At 41.5% G+C, this 19,055-nt stretch overlaps 1 protein-coding gene across 1 annotated transcript in view; it reads right to left on the bottom strand.

Annotated features, from left to right (window-relative positions):
- The window catches only part of USH2A (usherin), a 903,825-nt gene that overhangs the window by 3,395 nt on the left and 881,375 nt on the right, over positions 1-19,055 (bottom strand). Inside the window, exon 70 of the mRNA XM_070474523.1 lies at positions 932-1,153. Coding sequence (XP_070330624.1) covers positions 932-1,153 — 222 coding nt within the window. The remainder of the gene's footprint in view (positions 1-931; positions 1,154-19,055) is intronic.

Below are 19,055 nucleotides of genomic sequence, written 5' to 3'. Positions count from 1 at the left end.
CAATTCTTTGTTTCAACCTAATATAATTATTCCTGACATAGAAACGTCACATCTGAAATGGAGTCATGGAATTCAGTAGTCGTCACAACTTCAAACAGGTCCATGATTTTAAAGTCCTTATTATATATCATCCTAACAAACCAGAAAGACTGTAAATTTTATTTTGTATGTGTGTGTGATTGAAATCTGGAGCCATGAAAGTTTATTTCTTGCCATTAGTTAAGGAAGTCTTTATGAAAATCATCAACTGTTCAGTAAAGGAAAAGTGAGAGTTGGGGGGGGGAAGAGGTGAGTGAGAGTTCAAATGTAGAACCAGAGCTAGAGACTCAAACAAGTATTAGATAATGATGAGGTTAACTTTTCGTATCCCCTGGGCCGAAATTATGAAAAGTGAAGTTCATACATACCAATGCTCTTACATTTATCATGATTTTCTGAGTTTTTTGAAAAGAAACTGTAGATCCTATTGAGAGATTCTCTTTCTCCTCTAACCATAAACCAGAAGGAAAATAGGTATCTTTTCTTAGGTCCTATTGAGAGATTCTCTTTCTCCTCTAACCATAAACCAGAAGGAAAATAGGTATCTTTTCTTTCTCCTTTAGTAAAATAGGAGCTTGTACTTTATGCCTCATTTAGGCCCGTTCCAGTGTTTTCAGTCATGTCCTGCCCAGGTTAATGAAGTAGAACCTGTTCATCTCTTCCCTTGCACATGAATGTATTTTTTGAGCCTCTATTGTGTGCCAAAAGAATAAGAGTTTCTCCCCCACTACTCAGGCAGGTAAACATGTCGTTACAAAATAATTGGGTAAGTGGTCCGAGGGATGAAGTAAGTGTTCTGGAGATGATCGTTCTTCGGGGTACAGGAAACCATGCCACCTCTTTATCGACATACTTGTGTTTAACAAAGGCTCGGGATGAGGAAATGGCTCACCAGTCCACTGTCATGGCCCATGATGGCTTCCCACAGCGAGTCGTCCATCAAGACCTTCTTGTCTTGAATGTCCATGAGTTGGCTGACACTCCGGTGGAGAGAGCCTTGGGAATAGATCTGACTGACTTGACTCTGACTTGGGATGCGCAGAACAGACAGGCTTCGGTTGCTCCTAATGCTCACAGGTGTCCCAGACCGGGGGATTTTGGTATCAGCTAAGCCCTGAAGAGAAAGTTCTGTTGGTGACTAAGGTCTAAAGAAAATGGGCTTTAAGCAAGATAGAAAGTCATGTGTCATACACTGGCAATGAAGGGAACACAGTTCCCATGTCCTACAAAACTGAGTACATCAGGACTACTGTAGCTCACAACTTCCTGGTAAAGTGAGATAATAAGCTAATGGTCTCACTAGACAGCCGGTGTCCTTGCTGCCTCCAAGAGCTCCTGTGCTGTCTGGGGCACTGGCTGTTTCCCTGTGGATGGTATGCTGCATAGCAAAGCAGTAGAGAGGGCGTGAGGGTAGAAAGGTAAGCTCTTCATGGCCGTCAGCACAGAGCCTCCTCGAAAACCCCTTCCCCAGAGGAAAGAGCAGTGTTCTCATGGCCACTCACTAAGTGAGCACCGCTGTAGTTCACTTCAAAATTTCTGGATTTATGTACAGAACTTGACTCCTCCCTCCCTCTTTTCTCATCCCACCTTGTTCCCTTTGTTGCAAAGCCTCCAAAATAAAGTGGATCCAAAACACATCAGAAAGAAAAGCACCCTAGGATTAGGTTCTGGGATGTGCCATTAAGAAATGTAGCTACTCTGAACATCTGAGGGTTCTGATTGAGCTGATTTAACCAAACTGTTTGGCTTATCATCATGCAGTTGACACATCATGCAGAGAGCATGCATTATGCAGCACACAGAGGTACCTCAAGGTGCAGAGTGTAACTTTTTAGGGTAACATTGCTTGACAGATCAGATACATCAGCCACAGAGTCAAACTGAAAACAAAAGTGGAGTATCAGTCTGTGGAACATTTAAATACAAATTGTATGGAGGGAAGAATCAAGATGGGGGAATAAAAGGACTGGGTCTCACCTCCTCCCACAAATGCATCAGAAATACATCTACACATGGATGGATTCTCACGTGATACCTTACTGAATGACAGCAGTAGGTATCAGACACCCATAAGTGCAAGAAAGAGCTCCATATAACCAAGGGAAAAAGGAATCTGGATGGGACCTGGCCCCTGGGAAGGAGCCGTGGGAGAGAAAACTGTTCCTGCGTCCTGGGAAGCCCCTTGACCGGCCAGGAGGTCAGTCTGGACAGAAAGCGAGCTTCAGAGACTCAGAAGAGCACATACTGACCGGTGCTCTGGCTATGGTGGCAGCAGGCAGAAGACAGACCAGCAAAGAGGATCGGTGCTACGTTGCTGCAGTACGCGGCCCAAGATGCACACATACCGGCACACGCAGGGGCTGGGTGCTGAAACTCGGGGGTTCAGGACAGCCCAGGGAGAGCACAGGTTGGCTACACAGAGACAGCCTGAAGGGGCTAAAGTGTGATTGCAGAAAAAGCCTGGACCCGCCCCAGCAGCAAAGTGCCATTGCTAAAGGGCATGTGAAGGGGTGGGCATGGCCTGCCATAACAGCCTCTTTCATCAGGAGCTCTAGGAGCAGGACAGTAGGTGTTCCCATGCCTGGCACCAGTCTGGCCTCAGCAGCTATGGGCTTAGTGGCCCGTACATGCAGAGGTGGGGCTGGGAGGCTTCCACAGCTCCCATGCTGGCTCCAGGTACATGAGCCGGCACCCAACTTCAGGGGATGGGCACCTAAGGGTCTCTGCTGGTGGCCTTGTAACCACAGCGCCTGAGGGACACCAGGGCCACGTGACTGCATTCCCAGTGGAGGCGGTGCCAATGGTGTTGCTGACAGTTCACCCTGTGAGCCTGTGCAGGTGAGACCACAGGATGCACCCCACAGCAGACAGCTCCAGGGACGGAGTGCCCCAGCCAAGGCTCCTCTCCCAGCAGGAGCTCTCCAGGTCTGTCTCCCTTTCCCTGAAGCTCAAAAGTGGAACCGAGGCTTCTACTCCAACGACTCGGGAGCAGGCCCTGCCCCTGACGTGCAGCGACAACAGAGCAAAGAGGCCCACTAAATGTGTGAGGGCCGGATTGGAACAAAAATGTGTACAGTTTGTAAGGAAACACAAAAGATGCTGGACAGCCAAAGCAATCTTGAGAAAGAAAAATGAAGCTGGAGGAATCAGACTCCCTGACTTCAGACTATGCTACAAAACTACAGTAATCAAGAGTACGGGCCTAAACAAAAACACATACAGATCAGTAGAAGAGCATTGAAAGTTCAGAAATACACCCAGCCACCGTGGTCACCTTGTCTATGGCAAAGGAGGCAAGAATATACAGTGGAGAAAAGAGTTTCTTCAATAACTGGTGCTGGGAAAACTGGACAGCTTCAAGTAAAAGGATGAAATCAGAACACTCTCCTAAGACCATACCCTAAAATAAACTCAAATGGATTAAAGACAAATGTAAGACCAGACACTATAAAGGAAAACACAGGAAAAACACCTGCTGACGTAAAGCACAGGAAGATCTTTTCTGACCCACCTCTTAGAGTGACGAAAACAAAAATAATAGCATAGGTAGTAAAAGATACTCCTTACAAATGGCTTCACAGGCAAATTCTACCAAACATACAAAGAAAAATTTTAAACACTGATCCTTCTCTAACTCTTCCAAAAGACAAAAGCAGGAAACACTCCCAGAGACATTCAATTAAGCCACCATCGCCCTGATACCAAAACCAGAAAAAGACACCACTACAAAGAATATTACACATCAATATCTTTGATGAATATAGATGCAGAAATTCTCAACAAAATATTAGCAAACAGAATCCAATACATAAAAAAGATCAAACACCATGAACGCCTTGGATTCATGCTAGGGTCACAAGGATGGTTCAACATATGTAAGTCAATCCAGGTTATACACCACATCAGAGAAGACAAATACCACATGATCATGTTAATAGATACAGAAAAATCATTTGACAAGTTATCACCCATTTATGATTAAAAAAAAAAACTCTAGAAAGTGGGCAGAGAGGGAACCAATCTTAACATAATAAGGCCATATATGACAAATCCATAGCAAACATCATGCCCAATGGTGAAAAACTGAAAGCATTTCCTTTAATATCAGGAAAAGACAAGGATGTCCAATCTCACCACTATTATTGACCATATTTTTGAAAGTCCTAGTCACAGCAATCAGAAAAAAAATGGAGAATCCAAATTGGAGAAGAGGCAAAACTGTCACTGTTTGCAAATGACATCATACTATACATAGAAAATTCCAAAGGTGCCACCAGGAAACTTTTAGAATCTATCAATGAATTTGATAAAGTTGCAGGATACAAAATTAATACATATAAGTCTCTTGCATTCCTATACACTAACAATGAAAGATCGGAGAGAGAAATTCAGGAAACAATCCCATTTACCACTGCATCAAAAAGAATAAAATACCCAGGAATAAACCTATCTAAGGAAGCAATGGACCGGTACTCAGAAGACTATAAGATACTGATGAAAGAAAGATGACACAAACAGATGGAGAGATAGAGCATATCCTTGGCTTAGAAGAATCAATATTGTGAAAGTGACTATACAACCCAAAGCAGTCTACAGATGTAATGCAATCCCTATCAAACTACCAATGACATTTTTCAAAGAACTAGAACAAAAAATTTTAGAATTTATATAGAAACACAAAAGATCCTGAGTAGCCAAACCATCTTGAGAAAGAAAGATGGAGCTGGAGGAATCAGGGTCCCTGACTACACTACAGCTTCCCTTGTGGCTCAGTTGGTAAAGAATCTGCCTACCATGCAGGAGACCTGGGTTCGATCCCTGGGTTGGGAAGATCCCCTGGAGAAGGAAATGGCAACCCACTCTAGTATCCTTGCTTGGAAAATCTCATGGACAGAGGAACCCGGTGGGCTGTAGTCCATGGGGTCGCAAAGAGTCAGGCATGACTGAGTGACTAACACTTACTTACAAAACTACAGTAATCAAAACTGTACAGTTCTGGCAAAAAAACAGAAATATGGGTCAGTGGTACAGGATAGAGCCTATAAATAAACCCATGCACCTATCGTCTCATACTTATGACGAGAGGCAAGAATATACCAATGAGAAAAGATGGTTTATTCAATAAGTGGTGCTGGGAAAAAATGGGCAGCTACAAGTAAAAGAATGAAATTAGGACAATTCCTAAGACCATACATGAAAGTAACCCAAAATGGATTAAAGACCTAAATGTAAGTCCAGACACTATAAAACTCTTGGTGGAAAGTATAGGCAGAACATTCTTTGAGATAAGCAAGAATCTTTTCATATATGCAGCAAGATCTTTTCACATATACCTCATAGAGTAAGGTAAATAAAAACAAACAAATGAGATGTAATTAAACTTCAAAAGTTTTGCACAGCAAAGGAAACCATTGAAATAAAAAAGACAAAACACAGAATGGGAAAAAAATATCTGCAAACCATGTGACCAGAAGGGATTAATCTCCAAAGGGTATGAACAGCTCATACAGCTCAATAAAAAAATAAAAATGCAATCAAAATATGGGCAGAATATCCAAACAGACATGTCTCTACAGGAGACATCCAGGTGACCAAAAAATAAAAAAGCAACAGGTGAAGAGATGCTCAATATCACTAATTATTAGACAAATGCAAATAAAAACTACAATGAAGTATCACCTCGCAGCTGTCAGAATGGCCATCATCAAAAAGTCTGTGAACAATAAATGCTTGAGAGGTTGTGGAGAAAGGGGAACCCTCCTACCTGTGTTGGTGGGAATGCAAATTGGTACAGCCACTATGGAGAACAGGATGGAGGTTCCTTAAGAAACCAGAACTACCATATGATCCAGCATTCACACACCTGGGCATATATTCAGAGAAAACCATACTAGGAAAGAGTAAATGCAGAGCAGTGTTCATTGCAGCACTATTTACAACAGCCAGGACATGGAAGCAATCTGAATGTCCATCAACAGATGTGGTATATATACACAATGGAATATTACTCAGCCATTAAAGAAGGAAATAGTGCCATTTAAAGGAACATGGATGGACCTAGAAATCATTATACCAAGGGAAGTAAGCCCAGCAGACAAAGGCAACTGTCATGATACCACTTATATGTGAAATCTAAATATGATACAAATGAACTTAAAAAATGGACACAGACTCACATACTTAGAAAACAAACTTATGGTTACAAAGGGGAAAGCTATGGGTAGGAATAAATTAGGAGGTTATGATTAACATATATATACACACTACTATGTATAAAACATAATCAACAAGGACCTAATATATAGCACAGGGAACTGAATGTAATACTCCATAATAATCTGTTTGGGAAAAGAATCTGAAACAGCATTAATATATGTACTGTTGTTGTTCAGTCACCCAGTTGTAGCCAACTCTTTGTGACCCCATGGACTGCAGCATACCAGGCCTCCCTGTTCCTCACCATCTCCTGAAGTTTGCTCAAGTTCATGTCCATTGCATCAGTGATGCCATCCAGCCATCTCACTGACACCCTCTGTCCTCAATGTTTCCCAACATCAGGGACTTTTCCAATGAGTTGGCTGTTCACATTAGGTGACCAAAATATCAGCTTCAGCATCAGTCCTTCCAGTGAATATTCAGGCTTGATTTCCTTTAAAATTGACTGGTTTGATCCCCAAGGGACTCTCAGGAATCTTCTTCAGTCTTCTCCAGTTCAAAGGCATCAATTCTTTGGTGATCTGCCCTCTTTACAGTCCAGCTCTCACAACTGTACATGACCATTGGGAAGACCATAGCCTCGACTGTGCAGACCTTTGTCGCAGAGTGATGTCTCTGTTTTTCAACATACTGTCTAGGCTTGTCATGGCTTTCCTGCCAAGAGACAATTGTCTTCTGATTTCATGGCTGCAGTCACTGTCCTCAGTAATTTTAGACCCCAAGAAGAGGAAGCTTCCACCCTTTTCCCTTCTATTTGCCATGAAGTGATGGGATTGGATTTCATGATCTTAGTTTTTTTAATATTTATACTAATATTTATCTTTAAGCCAGCTTTTCCACTGCCCTCCTTCACCCTCATCAAGAGATTCTTTAGTTCCTCTTTGCTTTCTGCCATTAGAGTGGTATCATCTGCATATCTGAGGTTCTCAATGTTTCTCCCACCTATATTGATTTCAGCTTGTAACTCATCCAGCCTGGCATTTCTCATGATGCGCTCAGCATGTAAGTTAAACAGGGTGACAACAGACAGCCCTGTCATACTTCTTTCTCAATCCTGAACCAATCAGTTGTTACATACAGGGTTCTAACAGTTGCTTCTTGACCTGCATACAGGTTTCTCAGGGGACAGGTAAGACGGTCTGGTATTCCCATCTCTTTAAGAGCTTTCCACAGTTTGTTATGATCCACACAGTCAAAGGCTTTGGTGTAGTTGATGAAACAGAGGTAGATGTCTTTCTGGAATTCCCTTTCTTTTTCTATGATCCAGTGAATGTTGGCAATATGTACTGTGTATTAACTAAATCACTTTGCTGTATAGCTGAAACTAACACATCAATGTAAATCAACTATACTTCAGTATAAAATAAGCTATTTTAGAATAAATAAGGAAAATAAAAACTTTTCTGTGAAAGACACAAAAAATAAGAAATTAAAAATACATCGAGGCAAATGACAATGAAAACACAACCATACAAAATCTGTGTAATGCAGCAAAAGCAGTTCTGGTGAGATGGAAGTTCGCAACTATACAGAATTTCTTTAAGAACAAGAAAAATCTCTAATAAACAATCCACCACCTAAAACAAATGGGAAAGGAAGAAACAAAACCTAAAGTCAGCAGAAACCAGATAAAAAAGGTCAGATAGGAAATAAATAAATTAGAGATTTTTAGCGTATAGGAAATAAAAGAGATGCAAAGAAAGTAAATAAGGAAATGAAGAGGAGAAATGACAACTGAAATGGAAAAAACAAGAGAAAACTACATAAAGAATTATTTGTCAACAAATTCAACAACGTACAAGAAATGGACAAGTTTTGAGAAACCTACAGTGTACCAAAACTGAAGTAAGAAGAAATAGATTACCTGAACAGACCAACCACTAGAAGTGAAACAGAATCCGTAATTTAAATAAAACTCCTTACGAACAAAACTCCAGGACCAGATGTTTTCTCAGGCAAATTCTACCAAACATACAAAGAATAACATATAGATCCTTCCCAAACTCTTCCAAAAGACTGAAGAGGAGGGGACACTCCCAAAGGCATTCCATGATGGTACCAACTCTGATACCACAACCAGTGAAAGTGCAAGTCGCTCAGCCATGTCCAGCTCTTTGTGATCCCACAGACTATACAGTCCATGGAATTCTCTAGGCCAGAATACTGGTGTGGGTAGCCTTTCTCTTCTCCAGGGGATCTTCCCAACGCAGGGATCAAACCCAGGTCTCCTGCATTGCAGGCAGATTCTTTGCCAGCTGAACCACAAGGGAAGCCCAAGAATACTGTAGTGGATAGCCTATCCCTTCTCCAGGGGATCTTCCTGACCCAGGAATCGAACCAGGGTCTCCTCCATTGCCAGCAGATTTTTTTACCAACTGAGCTATCAGGGAAGCCCCACAACAATTAGAGTCATTACCAAAAAGATAATTACAGGTCAATATCATTGATGAATACAGATAGAAAAATTCTCAACAAAATATCAGCAAACCAAATCCAACAATACATAAAAGATATCATATACCATGAATAACTTGGATTCATCCCAGGGTCACAAGTTGGCCCAACAGGTGTAAATCAGTCAATGAAATATGACACATCAAAAAAGACAAACACCACATGATCATCTCAATAGAAAAGGCATTTGATAAAATCCATCACCCATTTAGGATAAAAAAACTCTCCAGAAAGTGGGCATAGAGGTAACCAGTATCAACATAATAAGGCCATACTTGGCAAATGCTCAGCAAATATAATTTTCAATGGTGAAAAACTAAAAGCATTTCCTCTAAGATCAGGAAAAGACAAGGATGTCCACTCTTGCCACTATTATTCAACATACTTTTGAAAGTCCTAGCCATGGCAATCAGAGAAGAAAAAGAAAAAGAACCCTATCTGGAAAAGAAGTAAAACTGTCACTGTTTGCAGGTGATATGATACTATATGTACAGAATTCTAAAGATGCCATCAGAAATTTTTTCAGTTCAGTTCAGTCGCTCAGTCGTGTCCGACTCTTTGTGACGGCGTGTATCGCAGCATGCCAGGCCTCCCTGTCCATCACCAACTCCCAGAGTTTACTTTTTAAAGCCCATCAAAGAATGTGGTAAAGTGGCAGGATACAAAATTAATACAAAGAAGTCTCTTGCCTTCCTATACACTAACAATAAAAGATCAGAAAGAGAAATTCAGGAAACAATCCCATTTACCACTGCCTCAAAAAGGATAAAATAACTAGGAATAAACCTATCTAAGGAAGCAAGAGACTTGTACTCAGGAAACTGTAAGATTTTGATGAAAGAAATCAAACACGGCACAAAGAGATGGAGAAATCTAGTATAGCATTGGATTAGAAGAATCAATATTGTGAAAATGACTGTACTACTCAAAGAAATCTATAGATACAATGCAATTCCTATCAAATTATCTATGGCATTTTTCACAAAACCAGAACAAAACCAAAAGACCCCAAATAGCTGAAGCAACATAAGAAAGAAAAATGGAGCTGGAGAAATCAGGCTACCTGACTTACACTATACTACAAAAACTACAGTAAACAAAACAGTACAGTATCGGAACAAAAACAGAAATGTATATCAGTGTTACAGGATTGAAAGTCCAGAAATAAACCCAGGAACCTGCTGTCACCTATTCTATGACAAATAAGGCAAGGACATACAATGGAGAAAAGATAGTTTCTTCAGCAAATGGTGCTGGGAAAAGTGGACAGCCACTAGTAAAAGAATGAAATTAGAATACTAACACTATACACAAAAAATAATTCAAAATGGATTAAAAACCCCAATGTAATTCCAGACACTATAAAACTCTTAAAGGAAATACAGGCAGAACATTCTTTGACATAAACTGCAGTAAGATTTTTTTCTGATATACCTTCTACAGTAAGGAAAATTAAAAATAAACAAATGAGACCTAATGGAACTTAAAAAGACTTGCACTGTAAAGGAAACCACTGACCCAAAGACAGACCACAGAATGGGAAAAAATATTTGTAAATGATGTAATCTACAAGGGGTTATCTCCAAAGTGTGTAAACAACTCATGCAGCTCAATATTAAAAAAAACAATAACTACACAATCAGAATATGGGCAGAAGGTCCAAGTAGACATTTCCCTACAGAATATATACAGAAGGCCAAAATAAATAAATAAATAAATAAATAAATAAATAAACCCACATGAAAAGATGCTCAATGTCACTAATTATTAGAAAAATGTAAATCAAAACTACAATGAGGGATCACCTCAAAACAGTAAGGATGGCCATCATCAAAAAGTCTATGAATAATAAATGCTTGAGAGGGTGTGGAGAAAAGGGAACCCTCCTACACTGTTGGTGGGAATATAAATTGTTGATAGTCACTATCGAGAACAACATGGAGCTTCCTTAAACAACTTGAGCTACCATATAATCCAGCATTCCCATACCTGGGAATATATCCAGAGGAATTCATACTTGGAAAAGGTACACTTCCTCCCATCAGGAAGTTTGCACAGGTCTCTTATCCTTATCCATCAGAGGGCAGACAGAAGAAATAAGAACTCCAGTCTCACAGCCTCCAGAACAAAAACCACAATCACAGAAAGCTAACCAAAATAATCACATGGATCACTCCTTGTGTATTTCAATGAAGCTATGAGCCATGCAGTGCACAGCCACCCACGACAGATGGGTTATTGTGGAGAGTTCTGACAAAATGTGGTCCACTGGAGAAGGGAATGGCAAACTACTTCAGCATCCTTGCCTTGAGAAACCCAGGAAGAGTCTGAAAAGGCAGAAAGATATAACATTGGAAGATGAGCACGCCACGTTGGTGGGTGTCCAATATGTTACTTGGGAACAGCAGAGAAACTGATTCAGAAAGAATGAAGAGGCTGAGCCGAAGTGGAAACAGTGCTTAGTTGTGGGTGTGTCTGTTGGTGAAAGTAAAGTCAAATGCTATAAAGAACAATATTACATAGAAACCTGGAATGTTAGGTCCATGGATCAAGGTAAATTGGACATGGTCAAGCAGGAGATGGGGTGTTTCTGTCTGGGTGCAGCTACCTGGTCACACAGCCTGTGGCATAAGCCCTCTTGGAGGTCACCATTAACCCCACAATTGAGCTGCTGAGCAGATGACCTACAAACTGCAGAACAATTATACCAAAGACATTCTCTCATTGTTAAGAAAGTTCTAGGACCCACAACAGATCTCCCCACCTGGGGATCTGGCAAAGGGACTGAGAACCCCCAGGGAATTTCACATTGGAGGCCAGTGGGATTTGATTACAGAACTTACACAGGACTAGGGAAACAGACTCTTGAAGGGCACAAATAAAACCTTGCGTGCACCAGGACCCAGGAGAAAGGCGCATAACAGACTGGCCCAGATTTGCCTGTGAGGGTCCAGGAGTCTCCGAGAGGCATGGGCCAGCGGTGGCCTGCTGCAGAGTCTGGGGCACTGAGTGTAGCAGTGCATGCATGGGACCTTTTGAAGGAGGTTGTAATATCTTCATTACCTCCACCATAGTTTGATCTCAGGTCAAACAACACGGAGGGAACAGAGCTCCGCCCATCAATAGAAAATTGGATTAAAGATTTACTGAGCATGGCCCATCACAACAAGACCCAGTATCACCCACAGTAAGTCTCTCCCATCAGGAAGCTTCCATAAGATTCTTATCCTTATCTGAATGAAAACCACAATCACAGAAAACTAATAAAACTGATCACATGAACCACAGCCTTGTCTAACTCAACTAAGCTATGAGCCATGCCCTGTAAGGCCACCCAAGACAGATGGGTCATGGTGGAGAGTTCTGACAAAACGTGGTCCACTGGAGAAGGGAATGGCAAACCACTTCAGTATTCTTCCCTTAAGAACAACATGAATAGTATGAAAAGGCAAAAAGATATGACACTGAAAGATGAACTCCCCAGGTCGGTAGGTGCCCAATATTCTACTGGAGATCAGTGGAGAAATAACTCCAGAAAGAATGAAGAGACAGAGCCAAAGCAAAAACAACACCCAGCTGTGGATGTGACTGGTGATGGAAGTAAAGTCCAATGCTGTAAAGAGCAATATTGCATAGGAACCTGGAATGTTAGGTCCATGAATCAACAAGGTAAATTCAGTTCAGTTCAGTCCCTCAGTCGTGTCCAACTCTTTGCGACCCCATGAATCGCAGCACGCTAGGCCTCCCTGTCTATCACAAACTCCCGGAGTTTACTCAAACTCATGCCCATCAAGTTGGTGATGCCATCCAGCTGTCTCATCCTCTGTTGTCCCCTTCTCCTCTTGCCCCCAATCCCTCCCAGCATTAGGGTCTTTTCCAATGAGTCAACTCTTTGCATGAGGTGGCCGAAAGTACTGGAGTTTCAGCTTCAGCATCAGTCCTTTCAGTGAACACCCAGGACTGATCTCCTTTAGGATGGACTGGTTGGATCTCCTTGCAGTCCAAGGGACTCTCAAGAGTCTTCTCCAACACCACCGTTTAAAAACATCAATTTTTCAATGCTCAGCTTTCTTCACAGTCCAACGCTCACATCCATATGTGACCACTGGAAACACCATAGCCTTGACCAGACCTTTGTTAGCAAAGTAATGTCTCTGCTTTTTAATATGCTATCTAAGTTGGTCATAACTTTCCTTCCAAGGAGTAAGTGTCTTTTAATTTCATCGCTGTGGTCACCATCTGCAGTGATTTTGGAGCCCCCCAAAATAAAGTCTGACACTGTTTCCACTGTCTCCCCATCTATTTCCCATGAGGTGATGGGACCAGATGCCATGATCTTAGTTTTCTGAATGTTGAGCTTTAAGCCAGCTTTTTCACTCTCCTCTTTCACTTTCATCAAGAGGCTTTTTAGTTCCTTTTCACTTTCTGCCATAAGGGTGGTGTCATCTGCATATCTGAGGTTATTGATATTTCTCCCGGCAATCTTAATTGCAGCTTGTGCTTCTTCCAGCCCAGTGTTTCTCATGATGTACTCTGCATATAAGTTAAATAAGCAGGGTGACAGTATACAGCCTTGGCGTCCTCCTTTTCCTATCTGGAACCAGTCTGTTGTTCCATGTCCAGTTCTAACTGTTGCTTCCTGACCTGCATGCAGGTTTCTCAAGAGGCAGGTCAGGTGGTCTGCTATTCCCAGCTCCTTCAGAATTTTCCACAGTTTATTGTGATCCACAGTCGAAGGCTTTGGCATAGTCAATAAAGCAGAAATACAAGGTAAATTAGAAGTGGTCAAACAGGAGATGGCAAGAGTGGACATCGACATTTTAGGAGTCAATGAACTAAAGTGGACTGAATGGGTGAATTTAATGCAGATAACCAATATGTCTACTAGCGTGGGTAAGAATCCCTTAGAAGAAATGGAGTAGCCCTCATAGTCAGTAAGAGTCCAAAAGGCAATTCAGTTCAGTTCAGTCACTTGGTCGTGTCTGACTCTTTGAGACCCCATGAACCACAGCACACCAGTCCTCCCTGTCCATCACCAATTCTCAGAGTCCACCCAAACCCATGTCCATTGAGTTGGTAATGCCATCCAACCATCTCATCCTCTATCATCCCCTTCTCCTCCTGCCCTCAATCTTTCTCAGCATCAGGGTCTTTTCAAGTGAGTCAGCTCTTCGCATCAGGTGGCCAAAGTATTGGAGTTTCAGCTTCAAAATCAGTCCTACCAATGAACACCCAGTACTGAGTGGGTACTCAGGATCTCCCTCAGGATGGATTGGTTGGCAAAAAGGCCAAAAGGTTGTCTGAGGAGGCCTTACAAATAGCTGAGAAGAGAAGAGAAGCTAAGGGCAAAGGAGAAAAGGAAAGATATACCCATTTGAAAGCAGAGTTCCAAAGAACAGGAAGGAGAGATAAGAAAGGCTTTCTTAGTGATCATGCAAAGAAACAGAGGAATACAGGAGAATGAGAAAGACTAGAGATCTCTTCAAGAAAATTAGAGATACCAAGGGAAAATGTCATGCAAAGATGGGCACAATAAAGGACAGAAATGGCATGGACCTAATAGAAGCAGAAGAAATTAAGAAGAGGTGGCAAGAATACACAGAAGAATTATACAAAAAAGATCTTCATGACCTAGATAACTATGATGATGTTGTGATCACTCACCTAGAGCCAGACATCCTGGAATATGAAGTCAAATGGGCTTTAGGAAGCATCACTACGAACAAAGCTAGAGGAGGTGATGGAATTCCAGTTGAGATATTTCAAATCCTAAAAGTTGATGCTGTGAAAGTGCTGCACTCCATATGCCAGAAAATCTGGAAAACTCAGCAAGTGGCCACAGGACTGGAAAAGGTCAGTTATCATTCCAATCCCAAAGAAGGGTAATGCCAAAGAATGTTCAAACTACTGCACGATTGCACTCATCTCACACGCTAGCAAAGTAATGCTCAAAATTCTCCAAGTCAGGCTTCAAGAGTATGTGAACTGTGAGCTTCCACATGTTCAAGATAGATTTAGGAAAGTCAGAGGAACCAGAGATCAAATTGCCAACATCTGTTGGATCATAGAAAAAGCAAGAGAATTCCAGAAAACATATACTTCTGCTTTATTGACTAGCCAAAGCCTTTGACTATATAGATCACAACAAACTGGACAATTCTTCAAGAGATGGGAATACTACCTAACCTGCCTCCTGAGAAATCTATATGCAGGTCAAGAAGCAACAGTTAGAACTGGACATGGAACAATAGATTGATTCCAAATTGGGAAAGGAGTATGTCAAGGCTGTATACTGTCACCTGCTTATTTAACTTATATGCAGAGTACATCACGCCAAATGTTGGGCTGGATAAATCACAGGCTGGAATCAAGATTGCTGGGAGAAACACAATAACCTCAGATATGCAGATGACACCACCCTTATGGCAGAAAAGTGAAAAGGAGCTCCTCTTGAAAATGAAAATGAAAGAGGAGAGTGAAAAAGTTGGCTTAAAACTCAACATGCAAAAAACCAAGATCACGGCATCCAGTCCCATCACTCCACAGCAAATAGAGGGAAAAACAATGGAAACAGTGACAGACTTTATTTTCTTGGGCTCCAAAATCACTGCAGATGGTGACTGCAGCCATGAAATTAAAAGACACTTGCTCTTTGGAAGAAAAGTTGGGACCAACCTAAACAGCATATTAAAAAGCAGAGACATTACTTTGCCAACTAAGGTTCATCTAATAAAAACTAGATTTTCCAGTAGTCATGCATGCATGTGAGAGTTGAGCTATAAGGAAAGCTGAGCCCCAAAGAATTGATGCTTTTGAACTGTGGTGTTGGAGAAGACTCTTGAGAGTCTCTTGTACTGCAAAGAGATCCAGCCAGTCAATCCTAAAGGAAATCAGTCCTGAATATTCATTGGAAGAACTGATGCTAAAGCTGAAGCTCCAATACTTTGGCCACCTGATGCAAAGAACTGACTCATTGGAAAAGATCCTGATCCTGGGAAAGATTGAAGGCAGGAGGAAAAGGGGATGATAGAGGCTGAGATGGTTGGATGGCATTGCTGACTCGATGGACATGAGTTTGAACAATCTCCAGGAGTTGGTGATGGACAGAGAAACCTGGCATGCTGCAGTCCATGGGGTCACAAAGAGTTGGACACAACTGAGTGGTTGAACTGAACTGACTGACTTGAGCAGGAGAAGTCAAGAGTGAACATCGACATTTTAGGATTCAGTGAACTAAAATGGACAGAATGGGTGAATTTAATTCAGAAGACTATTATGTCTACTACTGTGGGCAAGAATCCCTTAGAAGAAATGGTAGCCCTGATAGTCAGTAAGAATGCAAAATGCAGTACATGGGTACAATCTCAAAAACTTAATGATATGTCAAACCATTCAACATAACAGTAATTCAACTGTGTCCCCCAACCACTAATGCAGAAGAAGCTGAATTTGAATGCTTCTCTGAAGACTTACAAGACTTTACAGAACACCAAAAAAAAAAAAAGATGTCCTTTTCATCATAGGGGATTGGAATGCAAAGGTAGGAAGTCAAGAGATACACGGAGTAACAGAGAAGTTTGGACTTGGAGTACAAAATGAAGCAGGGAAAGGCTAACAGTTTTGTCAGGAGCACACACTGGTCATACCAAACAACACAAGAGACAACTATAGACATGGACATTACTGGATGGTCAACACTGAAATCAGGCTGATTATCTTCTTTGCAGCCAAAGATGTTGCTGTTTAGTTGCTGTTGTGTCTGACTCTTTTGAGACCCCATAGACTGTAGTCCACCAGGCTCTTCTGTCCATGGGATTTCCCAGGCAAGAATCCTTGAGTGGGTTGCCATGTCCTTCTTCAGGGGATCTTCTTACCCAGGGATCAAACTTGAGTCTCCTTCATTAGAAAGCAGAATCTTTACCAGTGAGCAACTAAAGATAGAGAAGCTCTATACAGTCAGCAAAAGTAAGACCAGTAGCTGACCATGGCTCTGATCATGAGCTTCTTATTGCAAAATTTAGGCTTAAATTGAAGAAAGTGGAGAAAACCATTAGATCATTCACTTATGACCTAAATCAAATCCCTTATGATTATACAGTGCAAGTGATAAACAGATGCAAGGGATTAGATCTGGTAGACGAAGGGCCCAAGGACTATAGACAGAGGTTTGTGACATTGTACAGGAGCCAGTGACCAAACCATCCTCAAGAAAAAGAAATGCAAGAAGGCAAAGTGGTCGTCTGAGGAGGCCTTACAAATAGCTGAGGAAAGAGAAGAGAAAGGCAAAGAAGAAAGGGAAAGATACACCCAACCAAGTGCAGAGTTCCAGAGAATAGCAAGGAAAGACAAGAAAACCTTAAGTGAACAATACAAAGAAATAGAGAAAAACAATAGAATGGGAAAGACTAGAGATCTCTTCAAGAAAATTAGAGATACCAAGGGACTGTTTCATGCAAAGATGGGCACAATAAAGGACAGAAATGGCAAGGACCTAACAGAAGCAGAAGAGATTAAGAAGAAGTGGCAATAACACACCTAAGAAGTTTATAGAAAAGGTCCTAATGACCTGGATAAGCACGATGCTGTGGTCAGTCACCTAGAGGCTGAAATCCTGGAGTGTGAAGTCAGGTAGGCCTTAGGAAATATTACTACAAGCAAAGCTAGTGAAAGTGATGGAATTCCAGCAGAGATACTTTTTAATCCTAAAAGATGATTCTGTGAAAGTGCTGCACTCAATATGCCAGCAAATTCGGAAAATTCAGCAATGGCCATAGGACTGGAAAAGGTCAGTTTTCATTCCAATCCCAAAGAAGGACAATGTCAAAGAATGTTTAAACTTCTGTACAATCACACTCATTTTACATGATAGCAAGGTAATGCACAAAATCCTTCAAACTAATCTTCAGCAGTATGTGAACCAAGAACTTCCAGATGTACAAGATGGGTTTTGCACTAGTCATAGCAAACACCCTCTTCCAACAATACAAGAGAAGACTCTACACATAGACATCACCAGATGGTCAACACCGAAATCAGATTGATTAGAACAGTCAGAGGAGCCAGAGATTACATTGCCAGCATTCACTGGGTCATAGAGAAAGCAAGGGAATTCCAAAAAACATCTACTTCTGCTTCATTGACAACACAAAAGTTTTTGACTGTGTGGATCACAACGAGTTGGGAATACCAGACCACCTTATCTGCCTCCTGAGAATTCTGTATGCAGGTCAAGAAGCAACAATTAGAACCACAAATGGAACAATGGACTGGTTTAAAATTGGTAAAGGAGTGAAGGCTGTGTACTGTCACCCTGCTTATTCAACTTATTTGCAGAGTACATTGTATGAAATGCTGGTTGAGATGAAGCACAGCATATCTGAATCAACAACCTCAGATATGAAGATGATACCACCCTAATGACAGAAAGTGAAGAGGAACTAAAGAGCCTTTTGATGAAGGTGAAAGAGGAGAGAGAAAAATCTGACTTAAAACTCAGCATTCAAAAAATGAAGATCATCACATCTGGTCCTATCACTTTATGGCAAATAGATGAAAAAAGTGGAGACAGTGGCAGATTTTGTTTTCCTGGACTCCAAAATCACTGCGGACCATGGAATTCAGCCATGGAATTAAACACACACACACACACACACACTTGCTCCTTGGAAGAAAAGCTGTAATGAACCTAGTGAGTGACTGAGTGAAGTTGCTTAGTCGTGTCCGACTCTTTGCAACCCCATGGACTGTAGCCTACCACGCTCCTCTGTCCGTGGGATTTTCCAGGCAAGAGAACTGGAGTGGGTTGCCATTTCCTTCTCCAGAGGATCTTCCCTACCCAGGGATCGAATCTGGGTCTCCCTCATTGTAGGCAGGCGCTTTACCATCTGAGCCACCAGGGAAGTGACATCACTTTGCTTACAAAGGTCCATATAGTCAAAGCTATGGTTTTTCCAGTAGTCGTACAAGTGTGAGAGCTGGATCATAAAGAAGGCTAAGCACTGAAGAATTAAGGCTTTTGAACTGTGGTGCTGTAAAAGACTCTTGGGAGTACCTTGGACAGGAGGGAGATCAAACCAGTCAATCCTAAAGGAAATCCTGCAGTCCATGGGTCACAAAGAGTCAGACACAACTTAGTGACTGAGCAACAACATGTATAACTGAATCCCTTTGCTGTACAGCTGAAACTAACACATCATTCAAAAACACTATACTTCAATATAAAACAAGCTATTCTAAAATAAACAAGCTGGAGGAGCCAAGATGGCGGAGGAATAGGACGGGGAGACCACTTTCTCTCCTACAAATTCATCGAAAGAACATTTGAACGCTGAGCAAACTTCACAAAA

The sequence above is a fragment of the Odocoileus virginianus genome, chromosome 11 (assembly GCF_023699985.2).
Source record: "Odocoileus virginianus isolate 20LAN1187 ecotype Illinois chromosome 11, Ovbor_1.2, whole genome shotgun sequence".
Taxonomy (NCBI): Eukaryota; Metazoa; Chordata; class Mammalia; order Artiodactyla; family Cervidae; genus Odocoileus; species Odocoileus virginianus.
This window is presented reverse-complemented; position numbering and strand designations above follow the sequence as displayed.